A 23218-nucleotide genomic window follows, 5' to 3' on the forward strand; every position below is an offset into this window, starting at 1 on the left:
AACTGATATATGTATATATATGGATAAATATATTTTGCATTTGCATAAAGAAGAACGCAAACGGAAACTCCAAAATTAATAACAATAATGACGGAAGGGAGATTGCCAATAGAACAAGCCTGTGATCTCTGTCGGAAGAGGAAATTAAAATGTTCCAAAGAATTGCCTAAATGTTCAAATTGCATTAAACTCCATAAAGACTGTTGTTATTCCCCTAAAAAATTAAGAACTCCTCTAACAAGGGTGCATTTGACCACTGTAGAGAAAAGAGTTCATACTTTAGAAAATGCTCTTACCAAATTGTTTCCTGGACAAAGTATTGAATCAATTTTAAATAAAGTAAAATCATCTGAGCAAATTAATACTGTTAAAAAAGATGCGAGTCTTTTGGAAGATGCTAACATTACTGAAAGCAACGATATTTCTGTTGACGCCAACACGTATGCAAAACATTTACATCCTAAAATAAAAGGTGAAGTACAGGATGTAGCACAAAGTTTAGTTAATTTGTCATCACCTATATCGCCCAGAATAAGCAATACTAATGTCAATATTAATAATCATGGGATAAAGGAGGAAACTTATCAAGACGATAATAATCAAACAGGAATAAGTGTAAATATGGGAAACACTGAGCATATTGTTGATACTGGACTTCATAATTCTAAGAATGATAATTTAAAAAATAATAATTTTCAAAAAAAAAATGTCAATGACTCAAGGGAGAGTGTTCCTAGTGATCCATTATTTGGTTTTGATTGGTCAGAAACGGATACTTTTGTTCCTGAAAATGTTGCAAGTGTTATTAGTACGGCTAATATCACCAGCAAAGCTACAAAGAGTAATAGGGTTAGTAAAACGAGTGATAAACTTAAGAATAGTAGCATGAGCAATTTCAGTAAAACTGATACCCACACTGCAACACTGAATCCAACCTCAAATGATGGTATGGCTGCTCTTTCGGTTGATCCCAATAATAAGGGTTACTATGGCGCTGGTTCAGCTGCTACTGTATTAAGACATTTGATACAGAATACAAGTGCTTCTTCTGATAGTACAACACCAGGAAAGATCGATATAAATAATCTCAGTACGAGTTCCCCGACAAGTCCATTAAGTAGCGCGTATGAATCAAATCTAATGAAAGAACGATTTGTTGCTGGTTATTTTGAACACTATCATACATCCTATCCCTTTTTAAACAAGGAATATTTTTTAGAGGGTTTTAATAAACAGAAAAATCAAGCAGAAAAAGATATAAACAAACTTACGGATTGGAATATATTAATGTACACGGTCTTGGCTATTGGGTGTTGGTGTGTTAATGGTGATTCTACTACTATAGATCTATATTATTACGATAAAGTTAAAGAGTTTTTTAATGGCTCAGTTTTTGAAAGGGGGAGTATCCAATTAGTGACTGCGTTGACATTGTTGAGTAATTATACACAAAAAAGAGATAAACCAAATACAGGTTGGAATTTTCTTGGACTAGCCGTTCGAATGGCTATTGGGTTGGGATTGTATAAGGAGTTTGATTGGTATTCTACACCAATCAATGGGTCGAAATATGTGAACGATTTGGAGTTAAGAAGAAGGCTATGGTGGGGAATTTACATATTTGACGCCGGTGCAGCAATCACCTTTGGGAGGCCCGTAAATTTACCCAAAGATTTTACTGATGATTTATTGTTGCCTAGTAATATTGATGATGAGGACCCAAATTATGTTAAGGTGGTTAATGACTATCCAACCATTTATTCAGGAATGATTGAACAAACCAAATTTACCAAAATTTCTGTAGAGATACACATAAGATTGATGAGCAGACCCAGTCCCTCTTCCAACGAATGTTTAAAAATGAATGAGTTAATCACAAAATTCATTAACCAATTACCGAAATGGTTTGATTTCGATAACACCGTAGTTGTTAATGTGTTGAATAAGCATTTTCATAAAGAAATACCCTATTGGTTTCATTTAACTCGATACAGATTGATTTGGAGATACCTAAATTTACAAATTATACTATTCAGAGGTTTCCTGTGCCAAAGCATTATAGTAAGAAATGATCCACATGTAAGCAAATTTTTTGATACGGATGAGGTGGAACTATGTAAAAGATTGTGCTTGGACTGTGCATTTAAGACAATTTTGTCTGTTTCAAATTTCATTACAAATCACAAAGTTACAATGTTGGCCTCGTGGTATGCTACATATTTTTTATTCCAAGCCGCTTTGATACCAATTCTTTTCCTAATGTCAAACCCGCATAACAAAAAGGCTGGAGAATGGCAGAAACAAATCTATTTAGCTAAAAAATCGTTATGTAAGTTAAAAGAGACTAATAAAACGGCAGGAAAATTTTTAAATGTAATAAAAATTGTATGTGATCATTTATTTGGCGATAATATAATTAAGTCTGCTACAAAAGGTGGTGTTGGTGCTGAGGCTACTACTAATGTTGCTGTTGCTGCTAATAATAATAAGCTGACCAAGGAAAACGAGGCAAAAAAGACTTGTCATACACCAGAGGTAATGTCCAAAAATAAAACTGATGATTATGAAATTAATTTGCACCAAACAAAGATGGAGGGTTCCATAGATCCAAACACAGATTCTCCTAATCTTATTGTAACCAGCAACATTAGCAATGGGAGAAGTATTGCTAACTTAATTGGTTTAGAGTCACCAGGTCCATTTCCCTTGAACTTGTCATTTTATAACTATAATAATAATAATAATAATAAAATAGTTAATACAAATAGTGGTAATTCAAATGATATCGGCAATCACATAAGTTCAAATGTTAAATCTAATACGTATTATACAAGAAGTCCTAACACATTATTTGATACCTCAATTAAATCCCCAAATGCAACAACTTTAAGCTCTTTATTTACAATGACAGCAGATAATAACAACAAGCATGCCACTACTAATATAAATGCACATGTAAATCACTATCCTGTTACAACGAATAAGGATGATGTAGGAATCACTTTAATGCAGGAAGGGTCCAGAAATCTCCAAAAGAATGATGTTATGATAGATGAACAAGAAGAAATAAGACAAGATCAATATAGTGATGACGAGGAAGATGTATTAAAAAAATACAATATAAATGCATTATTTAGTGGTAACTTTCATGCTGTACAAAGTAATGTTGGTTTGCCATTTTTACCCGAAATTAATGAACAATTTCAAGATGGTATAAATAAATTTGATAACAGTACCTTTTTCCCCATTTGGAATGAACAAAGTTTTTACAGTGCTAATGTCAACCAAAATAAAAATAAGGATGGTGATATTATCTACAACTATATTTTTAATGATGATAATAGTGATGATGTAGCTTCCAATTGATGGATATGGTTGGTAAAAGAATATTTAATTAATTTTGAAATACTATTTACACTTTTGTACGTTATTATATGTGTTTATGACTTTTATGATGCCAATAATCGGTGTAAGTAACTAGTTTAAGGTGCGTAAGGTATAAGATTGAATTACACCTCTTTTACTTTTCCGAAATCGTAAATGATGCCGAGCTTAATAAATCCAAAATGCCGGTTTAGGAACGCAGAAGGAAAAAAAAAAACGGCCGTTAAAAAAAAAAAAAAAAAAAACACTGCGTATTGCTTTGTATTTTGGATTCTATCTTTTCATTCTTTGCATTTGACTCATATTTTACTTGCAGTCCAACAACATAAAAAAGAGTTGAAAAGTATTTATCTAAGATACTTCTCCCTAAATACGACTTTCATACTTTCAAGAACTCTTAATATACCCCTTGATATTTTCTGCTACAAGTTTTCCTGTATTTTTTTTTTTTTATTTTTTAATTTTTAATTTTTAATTTTTAATTTTTGAGCTATTAAGAGTTTACAAGCACACACTTTTATCAATTCCAATAGAAATTCAAAAATAATTAACTTACTTTAACCATACTTTATTGACCAAAAAGTTACGAAAGGTGAACAGAAAAGTGGTAATAACAAAGAACAATAAATACATATAAACAAACTCTAAAGATAATGTCTAATTTACAAAAATGGATAGGTTTGGCTAAAAAAACTGTCAAAAATTTTAGAAAAACACTAGAAAAAGAAATCGATAATGTCATATATCCAAGGAGTGCAAATACTGGGGTTGGTGTTTATCGACCTGGTAACGGGCAACTAGTAGGGATCCCTATTCCAATAAGAAATAATAGAAAGGCCTTTCCACCAATAAACACTGGTAATAATTGGAATATACAGCAATGTATTGTGTATTCAATGACAAAAGTTTTTGTACCCGTATGAATAAAATTTCATATTTTTTTAACAGTTATATTGGAATATTCTGAACACATGTTTAATGAGTTGAAAAATAAACACTTACAATATAGAACTTGTTTCCTCTTGGGTATATTCTGTTAGGTCGATATGCATTTTATATTTTATTCTCTTTATTATTATTATTATTATTATTATTGTTATACTTATTTCATTGCAAATATATGTATGTAAGGGTTTTTTGTTTGTTTTTTTTTTTTTGTTTTTTTTTAAAGCAATATTAGGACATGTGGGGTGATCACTACTTTTTCAATGTGTTTTCATCTAGCAATTATTTGGTACATTTTTCCACTAATACAATTTATATTTCAATATATTTTATTTCTTTATAATGACTTTATTATATATCGAAGATATTTATATTAAACCGTCATTTGCCATCTAATTATAGAAGGGGGAAAAGTAGGAAATCAACTAATAATTAAACAAAGCTGCAACTGGGATTACATTTATAAAAATAAAAAAATAAAAAAATAAAAAAATAAAAAAATAAAAAAATAAAAAATAAAAAAATAAAAAAAATTGAAACATTACATGCATTTTATAATTATTTTATTTAACTAAATCACTATTATACAAAGATAAAAGCCGTATATATATAACTTTTGTCCTGAGCCCAAATGACATTAGATTTTATTTTTGCTTATTATTAATCTAATAATTCTTCATCATCATCATCATCATCATCCTTTTCTTCTAAGACTAATGTACTCTTTTTTTCATTAAACCCTAGCCATTCTCCACCATCATCATCCTCCTCTTCCCCATTTATTTCTTCTTCCATCTCTTTCTTATCTTCGGTGTCAAGTTCCATGTCACTATCTTGAACATCTTGAACAAGTTCTTCAGATTGGACCATTCTTTCATCTGTTCCATCAGTGGTGGTCAAAAACAAGTAAGAATATGTGTTGTTTTTGGAAATGCTAACAACTTCTTTAGCTATTCTTGCGACAAACTTCTGTACAGATCTTAAAGCAGCAGTCAGTTCATATTTGTGAGACATGATATATTTACCATGGGTTGCCAAAATCCATTTAATCCATAAAAGATTGAATTCGATGTGTTGAGAATCCATGGCAAAATCACCAATAAATTGAAGCAACCTAGAAATATAAACTGTTGGTATATTAGCAGTTAGTAACGATATATCCTTTGCTGGTATAGATTCATAAACTTTATTAATTAGCCGTGTTTCATTTAATCTAAAAGACATCACTAGCGAAGATAAATACTCTTTTTCGTTTAATGCCTCATTAACTGCAGCAGGTGTAACTTCAAAATCTAAATCAAAAGGATCAAATATAATGCTTTCATCAACACTATATATCAATAAACCTTCCGTAGAAGCAGCGGCAAAAGCAGTTGCAGATGGTGAAAACTGAACGGAAGTCACCCTTACTTCAGGTTTAACTTTTCGAGTGGACAAATCACCGCCCCTATTACTGCCTGGTAAAGTACTATCAATACGATCTTCAAAATCAGAATTTTCGCCATCTCTATCTACTAAATCTATAGATGTACCAGCTTCAGTCATTTTGCTACTATTTAAAAATTCCATGGTACCATTTATTAGCATATTAGAAGACACCGTAAATCTTTTCAACAAAACTTCATTTAAAATGTCATATAAACATATAGAATTGTTATTACCACCAGCAACTATAGCAGTACCATCAAAACTATAATTTATACAAGTAAAATATTTACCTCTCGAAGAATTTTTAGCGGTAAATCGATCTTCTAAATGTCTTCCCGAAATAATATCTCTTCTACAGTCAATATTGCCAATTTGTTTACCGTTTTCAACGTCAAAAATAGATATCTGACCATTCAAAGTAGACACTGCAACTTCCTTGCCATCTGGTCTTATAGTCAAGCTTAAAACATCTGAATAGACTTCCAATGGTTCAACGGTTTGCGATCTACCGAAAACGCTCCAGATTCTTATGGTCTTATCCCAAGATGCGCTGGCTAAAATATTAGTTTCGGCACTAAACGCCAAGCATGAAACAGGTCCTTCATGGCCGCTTAGAGTGTCTAGTAACTGACCAGTTTGCACATTCCAAATATGGATATCAAAAGAATCCTGACTGCCAGCACATACGACTTCGCCGCTAGAATCAACAGCCAAACAAGTAAATTGTATTCTTTCAGATGCAGTAAAAGTTCTGAAATTTCGATATCTTATTAAATCCCAAGCCTTTACAGTGCCATCCAACGAGGAAGAAAATAAAACCTGTCCCTTTTTAGCAAACTGAAGCTGAGTAACAGCAGATTGATGTTCAGCAAAAGTGCACAAGCAAAATCCAGATACAACATCCCATACTTTAATTTTACCGTCATCAGATGCAGTGACTATTCTAGAACCATCGGGAGAATATGTCAAGGAATTCATTATATCAAAATGGCCTTGTTGCTTTAAAATATAAGACTCTGATTGCCATTCATAAACCAATAACTGGCCAATTTTCTTGGAACCAAAGGCTAACCATTCACCAGTACTATTAATAGACACTGTTTGGATCGCATTTTGACCCATTGATAATTGCTGTATCAAGGTGAAGTGTGGTAATTCGTATAGCCTAAATTCACCGTTACTGAAACCAATAACTAATAAATTAGAATCTTGGTGAAAAGTGGCACATTTGACCTTATTTGGGTTAGTGTAAAAATAATTTTTCTTGGTAATTCTCCAGCTGTATTTCGACATATCAATTTCTTCTTCTTCGTTTTCTTCATCATCATCATCATCATCATCCTGGTTTTTTTTCGTGTATTCCCATTGAAATAATGCCCCGTCTTTAGAAACTGTATATATTTTTTCTTGATCAGCACTGAAAAATGCACGGATAACATAATCCTTATGTCCTGAAAAGGTTACCGCGGCTAAAGATTTTTCAGCCTTATCTACAGACCATATCTTGGCAGTTAGATCCTTGGAAGTTGAAATAATAAATCTTGAATCTTTAGACCAAGTTATTGATATAACATCAGCAAAATGGCCTGCATGAATTCTATAGCGAACAAATGGAGCAAATTGTCTATCTTCTCCGACGGATGGTGTCTTCCAAATTTGGACAAATCTGTCACATCCTACTGCAAACAATTTTCCATCTGGACTAAATTTCAAGTCGTGAACCTTGCCTTTAAAATTAAAATGGTGCAATACGGTTCTTGCTTTAAAATTAGCCAAAATTGCACGACCGTCGTCATCAACTGAGATTAATAAATTGCCTTGTTTATTCAAATCAATCCTAGAAACGTTCTTTCTATGCTCATAGTCAAAAGTGAAAGATTTGTTGTTAATTAAATCAAAAACAGACACACGATTCCCGACTGGACTCAACACTTTAGTCCCATCATCTGAAAAGATAACGTTTCCCTGGCGATATACTGTGCCTAACAAATTGGAAAACCTAAAATCACTTTTCATTTCTGTCAATAGTATATAGGGGGAGAAAGAAGTTTGTTCCTTTTTTTTTTTTGTTTTCGGTGATTTTAAGCAAATGATCAAATATTTTTATAGAAATGTGTTATGGAATATATAAAACTAGAAAGAAAAATAAAATAAAAAAATTTTCTAGGATATAATAATAATATTTTTTTTTTTTTTTTTTTTTCCCATTATTCTAGTCGTTTCTTTTTTTTTTTTTATTTATGATAAAAACTGGAAATTTTTGAGGTTTTGAGGCTGTCGGATATGTTTGGTGGTTCGGTATTATGGATATTTATTTTACATGGAAAACTTTTTTCCTCTTTCTTTAAGCTCATTGTGATTCTTAAATAACTACAACAATTTGATCATTTTCTTATTATTCCAACAACTTTAAAAAAAAAAAAAAAAGGAAAAAAGAAAAAAAGAAAAAGCATATCCCCTTTCTCCAAGAAAAAAATCACTAATAAAAACCTTTCCAAGATGTCGAATGTTTCAGGTAAGTTAAGTTCACGTGTTTTAAATATGAAATTTATGAAGGAGGCCAGACAAGTAGCTGAAGATAAGCAGCAGGAGGAAGAAGTACTTAAAGTGAAAGATACCTCTGAATGGTCTTTAGAAAATTCGCATAATATTATAAACACTTTTAAAAAACCACATATTGTAAGTATGGGTGTGTCACAGTTAAAAAGTTTCACCGCCTCAGCCATTGGCGATGAAAATGAAAAAAGTCCTAGACAAATACAATCTACTAGTACAAATTGTGGAAGAAGGACTTTTTCATCTAAAAATAAGAATATAACAAATTCTATCTTACCCAAAACAGAAACTATTGAACCTGTTAAAATTAGAGAAATAACAAAAAGCGAGGGAAATGTGGATGAAACGTCCAAGACAAAAAAATCTAGTGGTAACAAGAGAGTATACAAAGATATTACTAACGATAAAAACAAATCAAATAAAAAAAATAAAAAATCAAAAAAGAGCACATAATCACATTTTCCTCAATCACTTATAGGTATGAGTTGGTGGTAATATAGTTATCTATCTACATACAAACGACACCTATACATATATATATATATACATATTGTCTGACAATTATGTAACACTACTTTTTCTTCTTAGAATGATGTGCACCTATCTTATCGCAACTTACAAACCCACCCTTTATAACAGCTTCTCTTGCTGTTGAATTTATATGTTTAAATCTATCAGGTCCGATATGTGTACCGTTAAACCATCTTGCAACCGCTACTATAACATTCCAAGCGTCCATCAGTGTTATTAAATGCAACATTCTCCCACCGGCTGCAGCTTCGCCGTCATCATCACAATCGGAAAATACAACACCATTATCGTCTCCTTTAATCCTATAGGCTATCATTATATGATTGGCTCTTTTTAATTTGTTGTCAGTTTTCAATAATGCTAATTTGTGGAAAGCTTCTTCTTCATTTTTAACATGGCAGGCGAATCCAACAAATGTAGATCCCCTATCAAACACAGGCTCACTAATTGACCAACCATCCAATGGGTTTGAAGTCAACTCCGCTAATCTGGCACTTAAATCTTGGTCAAGTTCATTATCCTCTTCCTGGTCTTCTTCGATATATAAAACCCCATCCAACTCGGTTAAAAAATCATAAACACAAACTTGGCCTTTTTGAAAAACAGAATCCATTACATCACCAAATAAATATTTTAAATACTTTAAATCATAATATTTTTCATGTTCCTTATCTACAACAACTTCTACTATATGTGGACCTTCGTTATCTGGATAAGTAGACGGGAATGATATTTGAACTGTGAATTCTTCATGCTGCGGAACTTTGATATCAAGTCTATCACCGGGTAATTCTTTTATTAACTCGGGATATATGGCTTCTATAGCATCAATTTCGTCCTGAGTATCTTGATTTAAAACCATATTAATATAACTGTATGTATTTATTGATGGCCTTTTTTTTTTTTTTTTTTTTTTTGATTTGGATTTTGGAGTTAAGAAAAAAAATTTTTTTTTAATTTTTTTTTTTTTTTTTGACAGAATCGTTCCAACATAATTTTAGAAACTTTACGCTAACCTTTTACACAGCTTGTACTTTCTCATTCAATAATTCATGGTTATCCAATTCTTGCCCTAGTTATTAAAGGCATAACAAATAAGGAAAAAAAAAAAAAAAAAAATTAAAAACAGAGTATTACTAATACAGTTTCAAAAATCTTCGTCACAAATTAATCACTTATATGATGAGTTTTGAAGAGTTTAAAACAAAGGGTAATAGTTTTTACAAAAAGGGAGATTATGAAACTGCTGCAATATACTATGAAAAAGCTATAAATGAAGACCCTAATAATCCTATCGGTTATTCAAATATATCTATGGCTTTGATTAAATTAGAAAAATGGGAGGAATCTATAGTTCAATGTAATGATGGTCTACAGCTATTGACAAAGACACGAAGTGATTTATCAGGCAAAATAAGAAATAAACTACTTTGGAGAAAAGAAACAGCCCTAAAGGGTTTAAAAAAAATGGAGGTTGAACGATTATCATCAAAAAATATCAAAACAGCAAATCAAAATCCAATGCAAAATATTCAACATCCAGAAACATTTATCAATATCCCTATAGTAGAAGTGGATACATTACCAGAAGACTATATATGATTTCAATGAGATATGTAAAAAAAAAAAAAAGCTTATACCATGGTTTTCTTTTTTTTCATCTTCTTGTATGCCTTCAACCCTTTATCATAAAAACCAGCATACTCCAGGGGCTGAATCAAAAATTGAAGATTTTTAGGAATGTAGTCTTTTGTATTTATGTCTATTATTTTAACAGCTATGACTGGTCCGAAAATCAAAACAAATAGAAAAATAGAAAAAATTAAAAATACCAACAAGTACAATTGAACAGTAAACCTCAATTTCTTTCTTTTTTTAACAGAAACAATTCTTGGGCGTATTTGGTCACTGGGTTTCAACCAAAATAACATCATGGAATGCCACTTATCAATATAAGGAATTAAAAGAATAGGCAATTGGATAATTAACAAAAAATGACCTAATAAAAAGTCACAAGCGAAAAAACTTAATTCAATGATTTTGCACAAAAATTCCCTAAATATTTGACTAAAAATATGCCAGCCTAGAGAAGCTGTTAACCATTTGCCAGACCACCAGGCCGTATTCGCTTTGCCAGTAAAAATCTCCCTTGATAATAAAAAGCATTCAGTAATGGAAAAAACAAACCTTTGGATCAATACTGACAACACAAACCCCAATAACGTTTTTGTTACGTCCCAATTTTGTAATAAAAATAAAATATTAAAAAAAAAGATATGGTTAAGTAAAGAAAAAATATGGATAATGCACGAAATAAAACTTGGATATCTTTTCATGCAAGTTGATAAAACTGGACCCGTAAACAAGGAAAAAAAGAAACCTAATATCAAAATAGTTGCATTAGCTATTATGGGACCGAATGTAATTAGCATCAACCTTATTAAAGCATTTTCTGGGTTTGCTCCATTTGTCTGATTTTTAGTACTTATAAATAAATATGGAATAAAAATCATAATAATAAAAATAAACTGCGGAAAGATATGGCAGAATATTTTGTTGGTTAAGTTAGGCCTCTTGTAATGATTTTTTGATAAACTCGTCAATTCTAAATAGTTGCTTTTCTTCTTTGAACCGGTTATATCCATTCTTAAATCTCTTATATATTGAATCCAAGTTTCAGGTGACTTAGATTTGGAGCTATTGCCACTGAATAGCCACGTTAAATAATGTTTATAATCAATGAAAAACTCACACCACAAAAATTGATTAGGGTTGAACACGAACGGTGAAAAAAGTAAAGCAGATAGAGTAAACCAAAAATATAATAGAGTAAAGTCCCAAGCAGCCAATGATGTGATTAGTAACAATAATGCCAAGATAATGGCAAAATAAAAGCTCACTGGAGCATATTTAGAGTATAGGGACGAAAAGGGTGTTCTGACAATAGCAAAACCTCTGCCAGTCGCAATATACCTGGCGCCGCCAAATGCTAGATTATTCACTAAAGAACCCGCATAGATTTTACAAACAAAGATCTCAAAAAAAGGCGATAAAGAAACAAAATGTTTCGCAATTCTAGAAAATGCTTTCCAAATACCCCTTTCCGTCAATTCCTGGACACATAATGGAATAAAGGAAACAAAAAAAACAACAAACATACTCAAAATTGATCTTCTTAGCCAACTCAAAATTGGGATTAAGTTAACACATCCAGCTGGTTTTCTAATCTCTGTAATAGGCTTGTGTTCGTCATAATAGCACAAAACAGAATTGCTAATCAATATAGCCAAATTTAGGGCCACGGCAATAAATAATCTAATGGAAGAAATAATAAAGACATTGTTTAAATGAAATCCTGGATGCGCGTAATAAAAACTTAAAAATCTATCCAACGGCAAATTGGTGCCCAAATAAAAATACTCTCTTGATAACATTTGTTCACCCATGCCTGAACCTATCTTTGTTGTGAAATTTAAAATAGAACCAAATCCTAAATCTCTACCCTTGCCGCATTGCATATATTCACAATGCTTGATACGCCCACCCCTTAAGATTGCATTCATTCCAGCATATATATCCTCATTCAAATGTAGCCCCTTTTGCCCCTTGGAAACGCCTCCTCTTGTAGTGACAAATATTGTGTTTAAAAAATCAGGATGCCCGTAATGAAGTTTCCCACCTATATGAGCTAGGGTCCTGGCTGATAAGGTGCCAAAAGTTTGCTCTTTTCCAGCAGCAACATCACCCAAAATTCCAATATTTTCAGAAAATATATATTCTCTTGTTCCGACAATGGCCACTGGCACTTTGTTTTCAGGCTCCGACCCTAAGGCTAAATTATCAGTATAATCTATTTCTGTCATTTCTTCAAATTCAGCCATAATGTTTCTGATTTTTAAACATTCTTCTAAATAATTGTCTTGATTAGCATCAACTAATTGAATATATTCACCTCTAGCAAATATAATTGCGTGGTTTTGATTGTCTGCTTTTCCATCACCTAGAATTGGGTTTCCTGGCAACTTAATTCTATATTTGGGTAACCTTTCATTATTTGCAGAAACTTCGCAACTTCCATCCATCAAACAAGAAAAGTATTCCAATACACCAGTCACCGGGTTTAAAACTTCATCAATATAAGATATTTGAATCTCTGGATATGCTCTTAATAAGAATTCGGTGCTTTCAAGCTCCTCTTGATCAAAGTTCTTTAATCTTTGCATTGCCACTAATAGTCTAAACTTTCGCAACGCCACAATTGATGGTTCTTCGAGCCTTTTTTGCTGCTCGAAAGTCCTGATGGGCTGTTCTGGACCATTATTTTGTCTTTCTATATCATATAGCAATTTTATAGCCCTCGAATAATTCATAAAACCAGAAATAGTTCTGTACAAGGTTTGAGTTCTTAAAGAGGCCCAAATTCTTGTTCTCAATATATATTCTGGTGTCGCCGTCTTAAAACCAATATAGAAGTAAGGCAAGATAGAGTCATCATTTTTTTTTAAGAAAGTAGTACCTGACATAATTGATGATGGTGATGATGATAATGATAATGATGTTGATGTTGATGTTGATGATGAAATGGAAGCCTCAGTTTCTTCTACTAACTTTTTAGTGTCTTCAATAAAATATTTCCATTCCGTTGGATGCAAACCTTTTAAATATTCTAACAAGGTGAGTTGAGAAAATCCATTATCTTCTTCTTTAATGATTTTTCGTAAAGTTAAAGTTATATTTTCATTATAATGAGGGATTAAAACTGTAAATGTCGGCATTTGATTTACAGCACATGAATCTGGCATTGGTGTTGATAAGGACTGTGCGAAAAAAGTGATTCTTCTTTGGGCTTCGGGCTCTGTTTTGAACAAAGAAGTTTCTAGAATTCTATCGTCTTGAGAAATGAAAAAACTTGGCTCCTTTAAAGTAGTTTTGTGTACACTATTGGCATCAACACTATCACCACTAGAATATATTAATTTTTTGACATGTTCAATTGAAATTAAATGTTCCCTATACATTGAGATTATTATACAATTCCACACTTGGGATACTAGAAATTGCGCCTTTTGTGGATCAATGTTTTCAGGATATAAAATTTTGGAATAAATACGCTTTGGAAGTCTAGAAAATATGTTTTTCCATGGTGTCCAAATAGATACTCCAATATAAAACGACCGGAAAACAGAAAATGTAGCACTACAAATAATATACCATAAATAGGTGTCTAAAAAAAATAAAACCATGTCGGTGAATAACATCATGGTCACCAATAAATGCGTTTGTCTCACACAGAAAACCGCACTAAATCCAGTAGTACCTGTACAGCCCGTCAAGTTAATTATTTTCAGCTCTCGTAATGGATCTTTTAGGGATAGTGTTAAAAAAAAGTAGCTCTCGACAAACTTTAGGAAAAAAATGGTAACCCATAAACCAATGGAGGCCAACAAGGCCTTATCTTTCAAATTGACCACAGAACTCATAAAATATAAATTGGCTAAATATTGTCTTCTAACCTTTTCATTTCTATAACTGAACCCAAATAACTTATTTAAAGGGACTATAGAAAAATAAACAACAGTGATAATCGAGATAATAAATTGAACAAGTGATAATCCTAGTGTAAATGTCGATTGATAATTTAAAGGGAGCATACCAAAAATATAGACAGACGGAATTGTATTTATCAAGAAGATGCATACTAGTAAAATTATTTTTTTTGTAATCGATACTGCACCTGGAAATTTTCTTGGAACAAAAGAAAATTCGCCTAAAACAGAAAGTATATTAATCAAAGAAGCCAAGGAACCAGCCAAAGCCATAATTGAATATGTGGCTTGGGTTGTGGGTTGAGTATTTTTCTGTTGTCTATAGTTATGTGTGTAAAATGGTTTGGAATTGTATGCTGTATAATACCAAAAGACGCATAAATGTATGATCCATATTCTATTAAAATTGGTGACAACATGTAGCCAGGTTCTTTTTTCTTTATATGTTTTGTAAAAACACTTGTTCCAATTAACCCTATTGAGATGTAGGAATCTTATGTGTGGTTCGTAATCAAAAAGATAACACTTTTCATTATTCAAAGTGACTGATAAGCAAATTTTTTCCAAGTTTTTTCTGTACCAGAAAAATTGATTAATATCATCATACCCTATGGTTTTCGAGTGAGAATTTTCTTTTGCAATATAGGTGTTATTTTTTATAGATTCATAGTTTGCAGTAAGATAGAATTCATAAATGGGACATATGGCGTGAGTTAAAAAATCCTTGATCTCAATATGCTTTGTTGGCGATTTTCCTAGTGTGTCGCTGTTTGTTTCGGATTCCAAATCTTTTTTCAAAAAATAAAAATAATCCAAAGCGCATTTATAGATGAAACATAGGCATTCTGGTATAAACCTAACATTTGCTGCTTCACCCCAGCATAATAAATAAAGGGCAACTTGAACAACATAATCGTAGCATTTCAAATTTAAAATATTTGAGTCCCATTTCTCTTCAGCAAAAGTTAAATCAAAATTATTTTGGTACATATTGTTATTCAGATAGTTTTGCTGCTGGTTTTTGAACACTTTTTTATAATGCCCGTTTTTTTTCAAATTTTTAAAACCAACCAAATCTTCAAGGTCCATCTGAGAGGCAAAATACCATTTTCTAAAATTTGCTTGCTTGCCACCAACATAATCTCTATGTAGAGATTTTAAGGCTTCTAAGGAGGACATTCTACTCCCTCTGGAATCTAACATTCTCAATAAGTAATCAAACATGTTTGCTAAATTATCCTTTTGAAACTTGAAAACATCCCCCAATTCATCAAATATTTTTTCAATCTCTTTCCTATTTATCGGTGCATTAAGTTGCCATGAAGGATAAGGATCATAATAATTTTCAAACATATTGTAAAAAGCAGATTCGCCAAATTTACTTTCACCAAAAGAATCCTTACTAGTTTTGCTTTTAGAATTAAAGAATTTTGGTTCTTCATCTTCATTATATTTTTCAGAAGCATTTCTATTGTACTCTGTATACCTTTCTTTTTCGTCAATTGACGTTGTTTTTGGTAAATAAGAAAACTTTTTTGTATTCCCCCATCTTGATGAGCCAATCTTGGGTGTTTTAAACCCACTAAATAAATTGAGGTTGGGATTGTGTGTGGGCATGGCGGAAAAAGTTGAAGAAAGCAAATCTTGATTAAAATTTGCAGTAATACCTACTGTTTGTTTTGTTTTTGCCGTATATTTCTTACCCTTATTGAAGTGAGCGTCGGTATTGTTAAAAGTTGTTGACATACTAATGTTATCTCCATAAGGGTTACTAGTGTATTCTTTATCCGCATCTTTGAAATCATCCTCATCTTCATCACCATCCCCGGCGGTAGTAGTTTCATGTGCTAAAAATTCAGCCGCCGTTTCAATGGACTGAGAATAATGTTCTTCCTCATTATCAGTAGCGTTCCCACTTTGTTCTTTCCCTGAGTCAAACAATTTTTTTTTGGATAAATTACGTTTCATCTAAACTCTGCTGTGTCTTATTTAATAATTTACTTGTTTTCAAAAGGAGCTGTTACAATAATATATATATATATATATATATATATATTTATAGTGCATAATAATGAATTGTAATAATAAATAATAAATTAAAAAGGTATAACATATAGATATGATGATGCAAATAGCTGAGGTTAAATGGTTTTTAATTTTGTGTACAATATGCACGATATTTTTGTGGCACAGTTTTTATCTTTTATGCTTTTTTTTTTTTTTTTTGGTTGACTTGAGCGGCTAAAATATATTTCTTTTTTTTTTTTTTTTTTTTTTTTCTTGCACGCGTCACAGCTTATTACATTTACATGGTAAAACAAATAGTGAGACACACAAGAATACGAAGGTTTAATGTTCTTGATATTTTATCATTAAATATAAACCACCCCCTTTATTAGAGGTAGACAAGTACAACGAGCCCCATGTTACAGTACATAAATGCCCATATTTGTAATTGATATATATGTTTCTAATTTTACAACAATGCTAGAGGCACATTTTTATGACTTTTACACAATTGGATTTTTCTAAATTTTATACTAAACCTTTAATATAAATAAATTTAGAAAAAAAAAAAAAATTTATTATAACTTGTCAGACTGCCATTTGCACCCACCCAATAATGCTTATCCCATCTTATAAAAGAAGTACATAGGCTGGGTAAAGATCATCGCGCCATTTTTTAGAGAGAAAAAAAAATTTTTTTAATCCCAAAAACACAGGCAGAAAAAACGTTAAAATGTAACTGGAAATCGGCTATAAGATGAATCCGAACTGCTAAGAGTTGCAGAGTTCAAACTTATTAAAATCGGGACTTGCATCCATGCTACCTTGGCCTTCCGAAGAAGGGTAACATCCGATAACCAAAGAAAAATTCTCACTCTGGGGCACAAAGGTAATGATACTCATCTTCCAAGTTGGATTCAGTGGCTCTTGTGAAGAGTCAAAGAGTGACGATTCCTATAGAAATGATCCTACTGTTGAAGGTGTTAGTAATAACAAAGTTTTACTCTTTTTTTTTTTAAAAAAAAAAATATATATATATATCCTTAGAAAATTTCAATTTCAAAACTTGATGTATAAATATAAACAATTGATCAGGGGATGATGTTGAGTTTTCCTAAAAAGAAAAAACATTTCATTTTTTTTAAAGCAAAAATTTTCAATGTAGCATTAATCTTGACAGGTAAAAAATTTAAAGCCACGTTATAGGGGTGTTTTACATACTGAAGTACGTCGATGATTTTTTATGTATTTTAAATAAAAGTTTAAAAAGTAAGTAAGAAAAAAATAAAGAGAAAAAGAGTGCTAAGGTGATATAAAAATTTTTTTGTTTAAATGCTCTGCTTTTATACTTTTTTTTTTTTGTTTCTTTTTTTGTTTCTTTTTTTTTTTTACAAAATAAGGCTTTCATAAAAAGCCCTATTAAAAACATTTTTGATGTTTATTTATTTTGATATTTTAAGGAATCTATTTTAGCTTGGTCGTTTAAATTTGGGTTGTACGTGATTTTACATACAGAAAAATAAACAAATGTTCAATTTGTAGATCAGCAAGCACGTAACCGACTCACTGCTTACGCTTTTATTTTCGAAAATTTCAATATTTTTAAAAGCCTTAAAACTTTACTCTACGCACGAATACGGAACTGTTAACGATTTTACTTGTACATAATTAGTTATAGTACAAGTAGTTATGTTTCTGCAAGGAAAAGTTAAAATATTCATAAAAAGTTTAATATTACTCTTAGTAACAAAATCCTTCAAGTTTATTAAAATAAAAAGATCTAGATGTTTTTTTTTTTTAAGATACCGTACTATTTATTGTTTTTAGCTTGCTCTCTTTGTATCTCGTTAAATTTAGTTATTATGTGTGCTGTTCATACTAACATTTTTAAATTACTCTAATAATTAGAAGTGATATTTTTTTTTTATAACGGTAATTTCACAAACTTTTTCATGTGGTGTCCTAACCGCTTTTATGTATTTTTTTTTTTTTGAGCGGGGGGGGGAAAAGAGAAGGGGAAGGGGCAGTAAGAAGGAACGGAGAGGGAATAAACTAAAATATTTTTTTTTTTTTTTTTTATTTGGGTTTTGGATTTGAAACTAACAGAATAAAAAAAAAAATTTAACTTAGCATTGCGTTATTATTAACAAAGATCTGTTTTGACTAAAAATAAAATTTTATTTTCCAATTATATAACTATTAAATCTATAATTTAAATAGATCAAAACTTTTTTTTAAAAATAATATATATAGGAAAGAAACAAACCAACCAAGATAAAACACATAACTAATTTTATCGATTTCAAATATACATATATATATATATTTATATATTTATACATTACAACAATATGAGCGAAGTTGAAAACGACAAGACCCAGCCAGATAATAGCGTTGATGTAATAATACCACCAAAAATTATTATAAACAATAAGGAAGAGGAACAAGGAAATGATATTAAACCGATTGTAGCCCAAAAAAAGGATGAAGTAGACACAGAAAAAGTGGAATCAATATCAACTGAAAAGAACGCTGCTTTAAACGAAACGGCAGAGAATTCTAAGGAACAAACTCAGATTGAAGAAAATAAAAACAAACTTGATTCAATCAATGATACAGAAAAAGAAAAGAAATTGCATGGAATGACAGAACTGTTGAAGACAAATAATGAAGAAGTTGCCAAAAAAACAGAAGAGGTATTGGGTGAAAGGGATGAAAAACCAAATGAATCTATTGAACAATTAAAAACGAAAAAATTGGACCAAACCGTGGAACAAGGAAAAGAGTCCCCATTATTGCCACCTAGACCGCAAAGGGAATGTATACACCAGGCAAAAGAGGGACAAGAAGAGCCTTCTAGTCCCCCCTTACCACCAAGGCACCCGGGATCAATCCAAAGACAACCTTCGATATCTTCAAGCGTATCAAATGGGTCAGGTAGAAGTCACAAATCTCATTTTAGGAACAGATCAGTTATTCAGATACATACAGGGCCAGCACCGTTATCTGAAGAAGTGAAACCACCCAGGTTTTTAAAGAGTTTAAAAATCGTCAGTGCGAAGCCGCCCACAACTTCTTCTGGGAGTTCACATAGTAATACTTCTTATAACAGTAGTGGAACTGGATCTGCTAATAGAAATATTTCCAGTACATCTGATTATGATATGATTATTAGTAGAATGGCAGAAAATAACAAAGACTTAATGTCCCAGAGTGAAAATACAAAGGAGAGCTTGTTAGAAAGTGCCACCATTTTGAAAACAAACTATAAAGACATTTTGGAAAGCCTGTCATCCAGTACTCGAGGTGGTTCCATTGGTGGAGGTAAACCTAAACATAAACATACTGCTTCTTTTTCTAGCACTAGTAGTCCGTCGAAAAATAACAACAATAAGAATATGAGCAAAGACGATCTGTCATCCATGGTTTCTACCGAATTAGAACAAAGGGAAATGACAGAAGACTGGCCCTTTTGGACACGAGTGGTGGATAACTATAAGCAAGTTGCAGTTAGCGAACCTGAAAAATTGGAAGAGGAAATTTCGAACGGTATTCCAACCCAAGTTCGTGGCATTATTTGGCAACTAATGACTAATTCTAAATCAAAGGAGAATGAGCTGTTATATAAGGATTTTGTTGAGCAACAATCTCCGCATGAAACTTCGATTAAAAGGGATTTAAGTAGAACTACATTTATTCCCAAGGATAAATTGGATTCTTTATTTAACGTAATAAAAGCTTATTCTAATTTTGATAAGGAGGTTGGTTATACACAGGGAATGGCTTTTATTGCCACACCATTATTACTAAACGTAGACGAAGAAAGTGGGGCATTTGGATTACTAATTAAATTGATGAAGACTTATAATATAAGATCAATGTTTTTGGCTGATATGCCAGGATTGATGTTAAAATTATATCAATATGATAGGATATTAGAAGAAACTTCACCACAGTTATATAATCATTTAATAAGACAAGGTGTGCGTTCTGACATGTATGCTACCCAATGGTTTTTGACATTTTTTGGTTACAAATTTCCATTACAATTTGTTTTGCGTATCTTCGATATTGTTTTTGCTGAAGGTTTGGAATCTTTACTGAAATTTGCCATTGCATTGATAATAAAAAATAAAAATCAAATATTAAATTTGAATTTTGATAAACTATTGGATTTTTTAAAAAATGATTTGTTTAATGCATATATTATTCGGAATACCTGTGTTGATTTCGATAATATGCCTGTAGAGGAAGAACCTAATAATACTGAAACAACAGATACAACCAAAAAAAGATTGTCTCAACTATTTAAAATTGAGAGTTTTTCTTCCAGTAAAGGAGGTGTGCATTCAAACAATAATAAAAATGATGCTGCCACTACCCAACCATTGTATGATGTAGACTCCTTTGTTAGCGATGCCATGAAAATTAGAATTATGCCAATTTCATTAAAAAGATATGAGGCTGAATACGCAGAAATACATAAAATAGAATTTGAAAAGGAGGCGCAATATGAGGAAATGAGAATTAAAAACAAACAATTACAGCTTGAATTGCGTAAATTACAAGACGATTATACTACACTAAACAGAGAACATATCACTATTGCTAACGAACTAATTCAAAATAGATTAAAAATTGAAACATTGCTGGATCACCAACACGGGTTAGAAGATGAGGTGAGTCAATTAAAGGAGGAATTAAAAAGACAAACGGAATTGAACACACCTAATCCAGATGCAAGCTTGCCTACTGACCTAAAGGATGATCTAGAAAGGGCAATGCGAAAAAATATAGATGTGATGAATATTAATCAAGAATTAGAAATGAAGGTTTTACAGTTGCAAAAAACTGTGGCAGCCTACAAACCCGTTAATAATGTGAATAGTACCGATAGGGTTTCTGAAGATGACGATATAAACGAAAAAACTTTGGGTAGTCGGCCTAAAGAAGGGCAGTTTTTGGCCAAAGCTGAAAAAAGATTATCAGGTGGAGCATGGAAATTCAAAAATGTATGGAAATAAAAACAGTTATATATAATTTTTTCGTAATTTTTTTTTTTTTTTTTTTTTTTTTTTTTTTTTTTTTTCCCACTATGATTAATAACTAGATATTACCTTGTGTTCAAACTGTGTGGTATTTACTTCTCAAATGTTTGAATGGAATTTTAAATATAAAATTTTTAATTGGTATCACGTTATGCCTATTTGTCATGTGTGATACAGATTTACTATGCAATTAATCAGTTTTTTGTATGACTGTTTATAATTCACTGTATTACCGGAATTTTAATTATTTTTCTACGTAAGTTGGTGGAACACTTTTCTCTAATTTGAAAGTGGTATTCTCGGAACTTTTCGGACAGATGGTTACAGTAAACAAGTAAAAAAAAAAAAAAAAAAAAATTTACGAAAAACTTTTTGAAAAAGAAAAAAAAATCTTAGTGATTTTGTGTATTTTTTTTTTTTTTTTTTTGTAAAAGTTTACTATAGCAGTTTATTGCATATTCCCCGTAAAAAACAAAAAGAAAAAAAATTAAATATTCACAGCCATCAAAGGATCATCAAGTAAATCGCTGTGTTTATAATGATGAATAGATTAACATTTATAAGAAAAATATCCATACTTGGTTCTCCATTACTCAGAGAGTGGAGATTAGTTGAGTCAAGAAGAGTAGCAGTTAAACCAGAATACAAAGTTGGGGATTCCAAACCACTTTATGTCCCACCAAGAAGGCCTGAATTTCCTGATTACAAATATGGAGAATCTAAAATTTTTAAGCAAAGTAATAAAGGTCTATACGGAGGCCAATTCATTCAATTTGGTAATAATGTTTCGGAAAGTAAGAAAAAAGTTAGAAGAAGATGGTTACCCAATATTATCAAAAAAGGCTTATGGAGTGAAACTTTGAATAAAATCATTAGAATTAAATTGACTACCAAGGTTTATCGTACTATCACTAAAGAAGGTGGTATTGATAATTATTTAACTAAAGATAAATCTGCAAGAATTAAGGAATTAGGGCCCACAGGTTGGAAATTACGTTATAGGATATTGACTAAAAGAGAACAATTGTCTAATTCACCACATAAAGACCTCCCAGTTATTGAAAAAGCTGATGGTTCTAAATCAAAGATATATTATAACTTTTCGATTGATGGGAAAACCTACCAAATTACAGTTGGTAAGAGAAAATTATTATATTACTTATTCCCACTTGAAATTTTAGAACATAAGGCTGACGGTGAGTCTTTATCGTACAAAAAGTTTATTTCTCTTTATCAAGAAAGGCCTATTGAACAAATTTTACAGGCTTTAAGTAAGTATGGTTTTGATTTGAATACCATTAGTGTTTAGGGAGAGAGAGAGAAAAAAAAAAAAAAAAAAAAGAGGTGTACTGCTTTTAACTAATGTTATGTATTGAGATGTAGAAAGTCGATAATTATTTTTCTCCATATGTTTTTTTATTGATTGATGATATTGATGAAACATACTGTAAATAGTTATATTTAATTTATTTTTTTAAAAGAAAAATGATTTAGTAATTGTCATAAAATGTAAGTGTAAGTGTGATTTTCTATTTTTTTTTTTTTTTTTTTTTTTTATTTAATATTCTTTTTAAAATATAAAAAAGGTTTGTGACAATATATCTGATAAATCCGTACCTTTGATAAAATAATTTGAAATTTGTTTCATTTTTTTCTTTTTTCATTTTTTTTTTTTCCCTTTTTACTTAACTTATTTTCTATTCCACTTACTATTGCTTCTTTACAGTATTTATTGCTCCTAGAATCCACAACCCTTTCCATTTTCTATGGTTA

At 31.2% G+C, this 23218-nt stretch overlaps 8 protein-coding genes and 1 non-coding gene across 9 annotated transcripts; 5 read left to right on the forward strand and 4 right to left on the reverse strand.

Moving 5' to 3' along the window:
* Window positions 1-87: 87 nt before the first annotated feature.
* Window positions 88-3366, forward strand: GAL4 (galactose-responsive transcription factor GAL4; the record flags this gene model as incomplete). Its single annotated transcript, XM_046080141.1, has 1 exon — window positions 88-3366. The coding sequence occupies one exon, from the start codon at window positions 88-90 to the stop codon at window positions 3364-3366; it is 3279 nt and encodes a 1092-aa protein (XP_045937458.1).
* Window positions 3367-4989: 1623 nt separating this feature from the next.
* PWP2 (snoRNA-binding rRNA-processing protein PWP2) lies at window positions 4990-7773 on the reverse strand (the record flags this gene model as incomplete). Its single annotated transcript, XM_046080142.1, has 1 exon — window positions 4990-7773. The coding sequence occupies one exon, from the start codon at window positions 7771-7773 to the stop codon at window positions 4990-4992; it is 2784 nt and encodes a 927-aa protein (XP_045937459.1).
* Window positions 7774-8256: 483 nt separating this feature from the next.
* Window positions 8257-8766, forward strand: MPP6 (Mpp6p; the record flags this gene model as incomplete). The annotated part of the gene is made up of 1 exon (XM_046080143.1): window positions 8257-8766. One exon carries the CDS (start codon window positions 8257-8259, stop codon window positions 8764-8766), a length of 510 nt encoding a protein of 169 aa, XP_045937460.1.
* Window positions 8767-8884: 118 nt separating this feature from the next.
* On the reverse strand, window positions 8885-9706 carry YIH1 (Yih1p; the record flags this gene model as incomplete). Its single annotated transcript, XM_046080144.1, has 1 exon — window positions 8885-9706. The coding sequence occupies one exon, from the start codon at window positions 9704-9706 to the stop codon at window positions 8885-8887; it is 822 nt and encodes a 273-aa protein (XP_045937461.1).
* A 317-nt stretch (window positions 9707-10023) lies between these two features.
* On the forward strand, window positions 10024-10446 carry TAH1 (Tah1p; the record flags this gene model as incomplete). The annotated part of the gene is made up of 1 exon (XM_046080145.1): window positions 10024-10446. The coding sequence occupies one exon, from the start codon at window positions 10024-10026 to the stop codon at window positions 10444-10446; it is 423 nt and encodes a 140-aa protein (XP_045937462.1).
* Window positions 10447-11124: 678 nt separating this feature from the next.
* SCDLUD_001176 (uncharacterized protein) lies at window positions 11125-16358 on the reverse strand (the record flags this gene model as incomplete). Its single annotated transcript, XM_046080146.1, has 4 exons — window positions 11125-11194; window positions 11374-11743; window positions 12005-14068; window positions 14276-16358. The coding sequence occupies 4 exons, from the start codon at window positions 16356-16358 to the stop codon at window positions 11125-11127; spliced, it is 4587 nt and encodes a 1528-aa protein (XP_045937463.1).
* A 622-nt stretch (window positions 16359-16980) lies between these two features.
* Window positions 16981-17383, reverse strand: SCDLUD_001177. The gene has a single exon (XR_006829187.1). It is a non-coding gene; the product is annotated as a Fungi_U3 (small nucleolar RNA).
* Window positions 17384-18748: 1365 nt separating this feature from the next.
* SCDLUD_001178 (uncharacterized protein) lies at window positions 18749-21421 on the forward strand (the record flags this gene model as incomplete). Its single annotated transcript, XM_046080147.1, has 1 exon — window positions 18749-21421. One exon carries the CDS (start codon window positions 18749-18751, stop codon window positions 21419-21421), a length of 2673 nt encoding a protein of 890 aa, XP_045937464.1.
* Window positions 21422-21983: 562 nt separating this feature from the next.
* On the forward strand, window positions 21984-22754 carry MRPL24 (mitochondrial 54S ribosomal protein bL28m; the record flags this gene model as incomplete). The annotated part of the gene is made up of 1 exon (XM_046080148.1): window positions 21984-22754. The coding sequence occupies one exon, from the start codon at window positions 21984-21986 to the stop codon at window positions 22752-22754; it is 771 nt and encodes a 256-aa protein (XP_045937465.1).
* Window positions 22755-23218: the final 464 nt, after the last annotated feature.

The sequence above is a fragment of the Saccharomycodes ludwigii genome, chromosome I (assembly GCF_020623625.1).
Source record: "Saccharomycodes ludwigii strain NBRC 1722 chromosome I, whole genome shotgun sequence".
Taxonomy (NCBI): Eukaryota; Fungi; Ascomycota; class Saccharomycetes; order Saccharomycodales; family Saccharomycodaceae; genus Saccharomycodes; species Saccharomycodes ludwigii.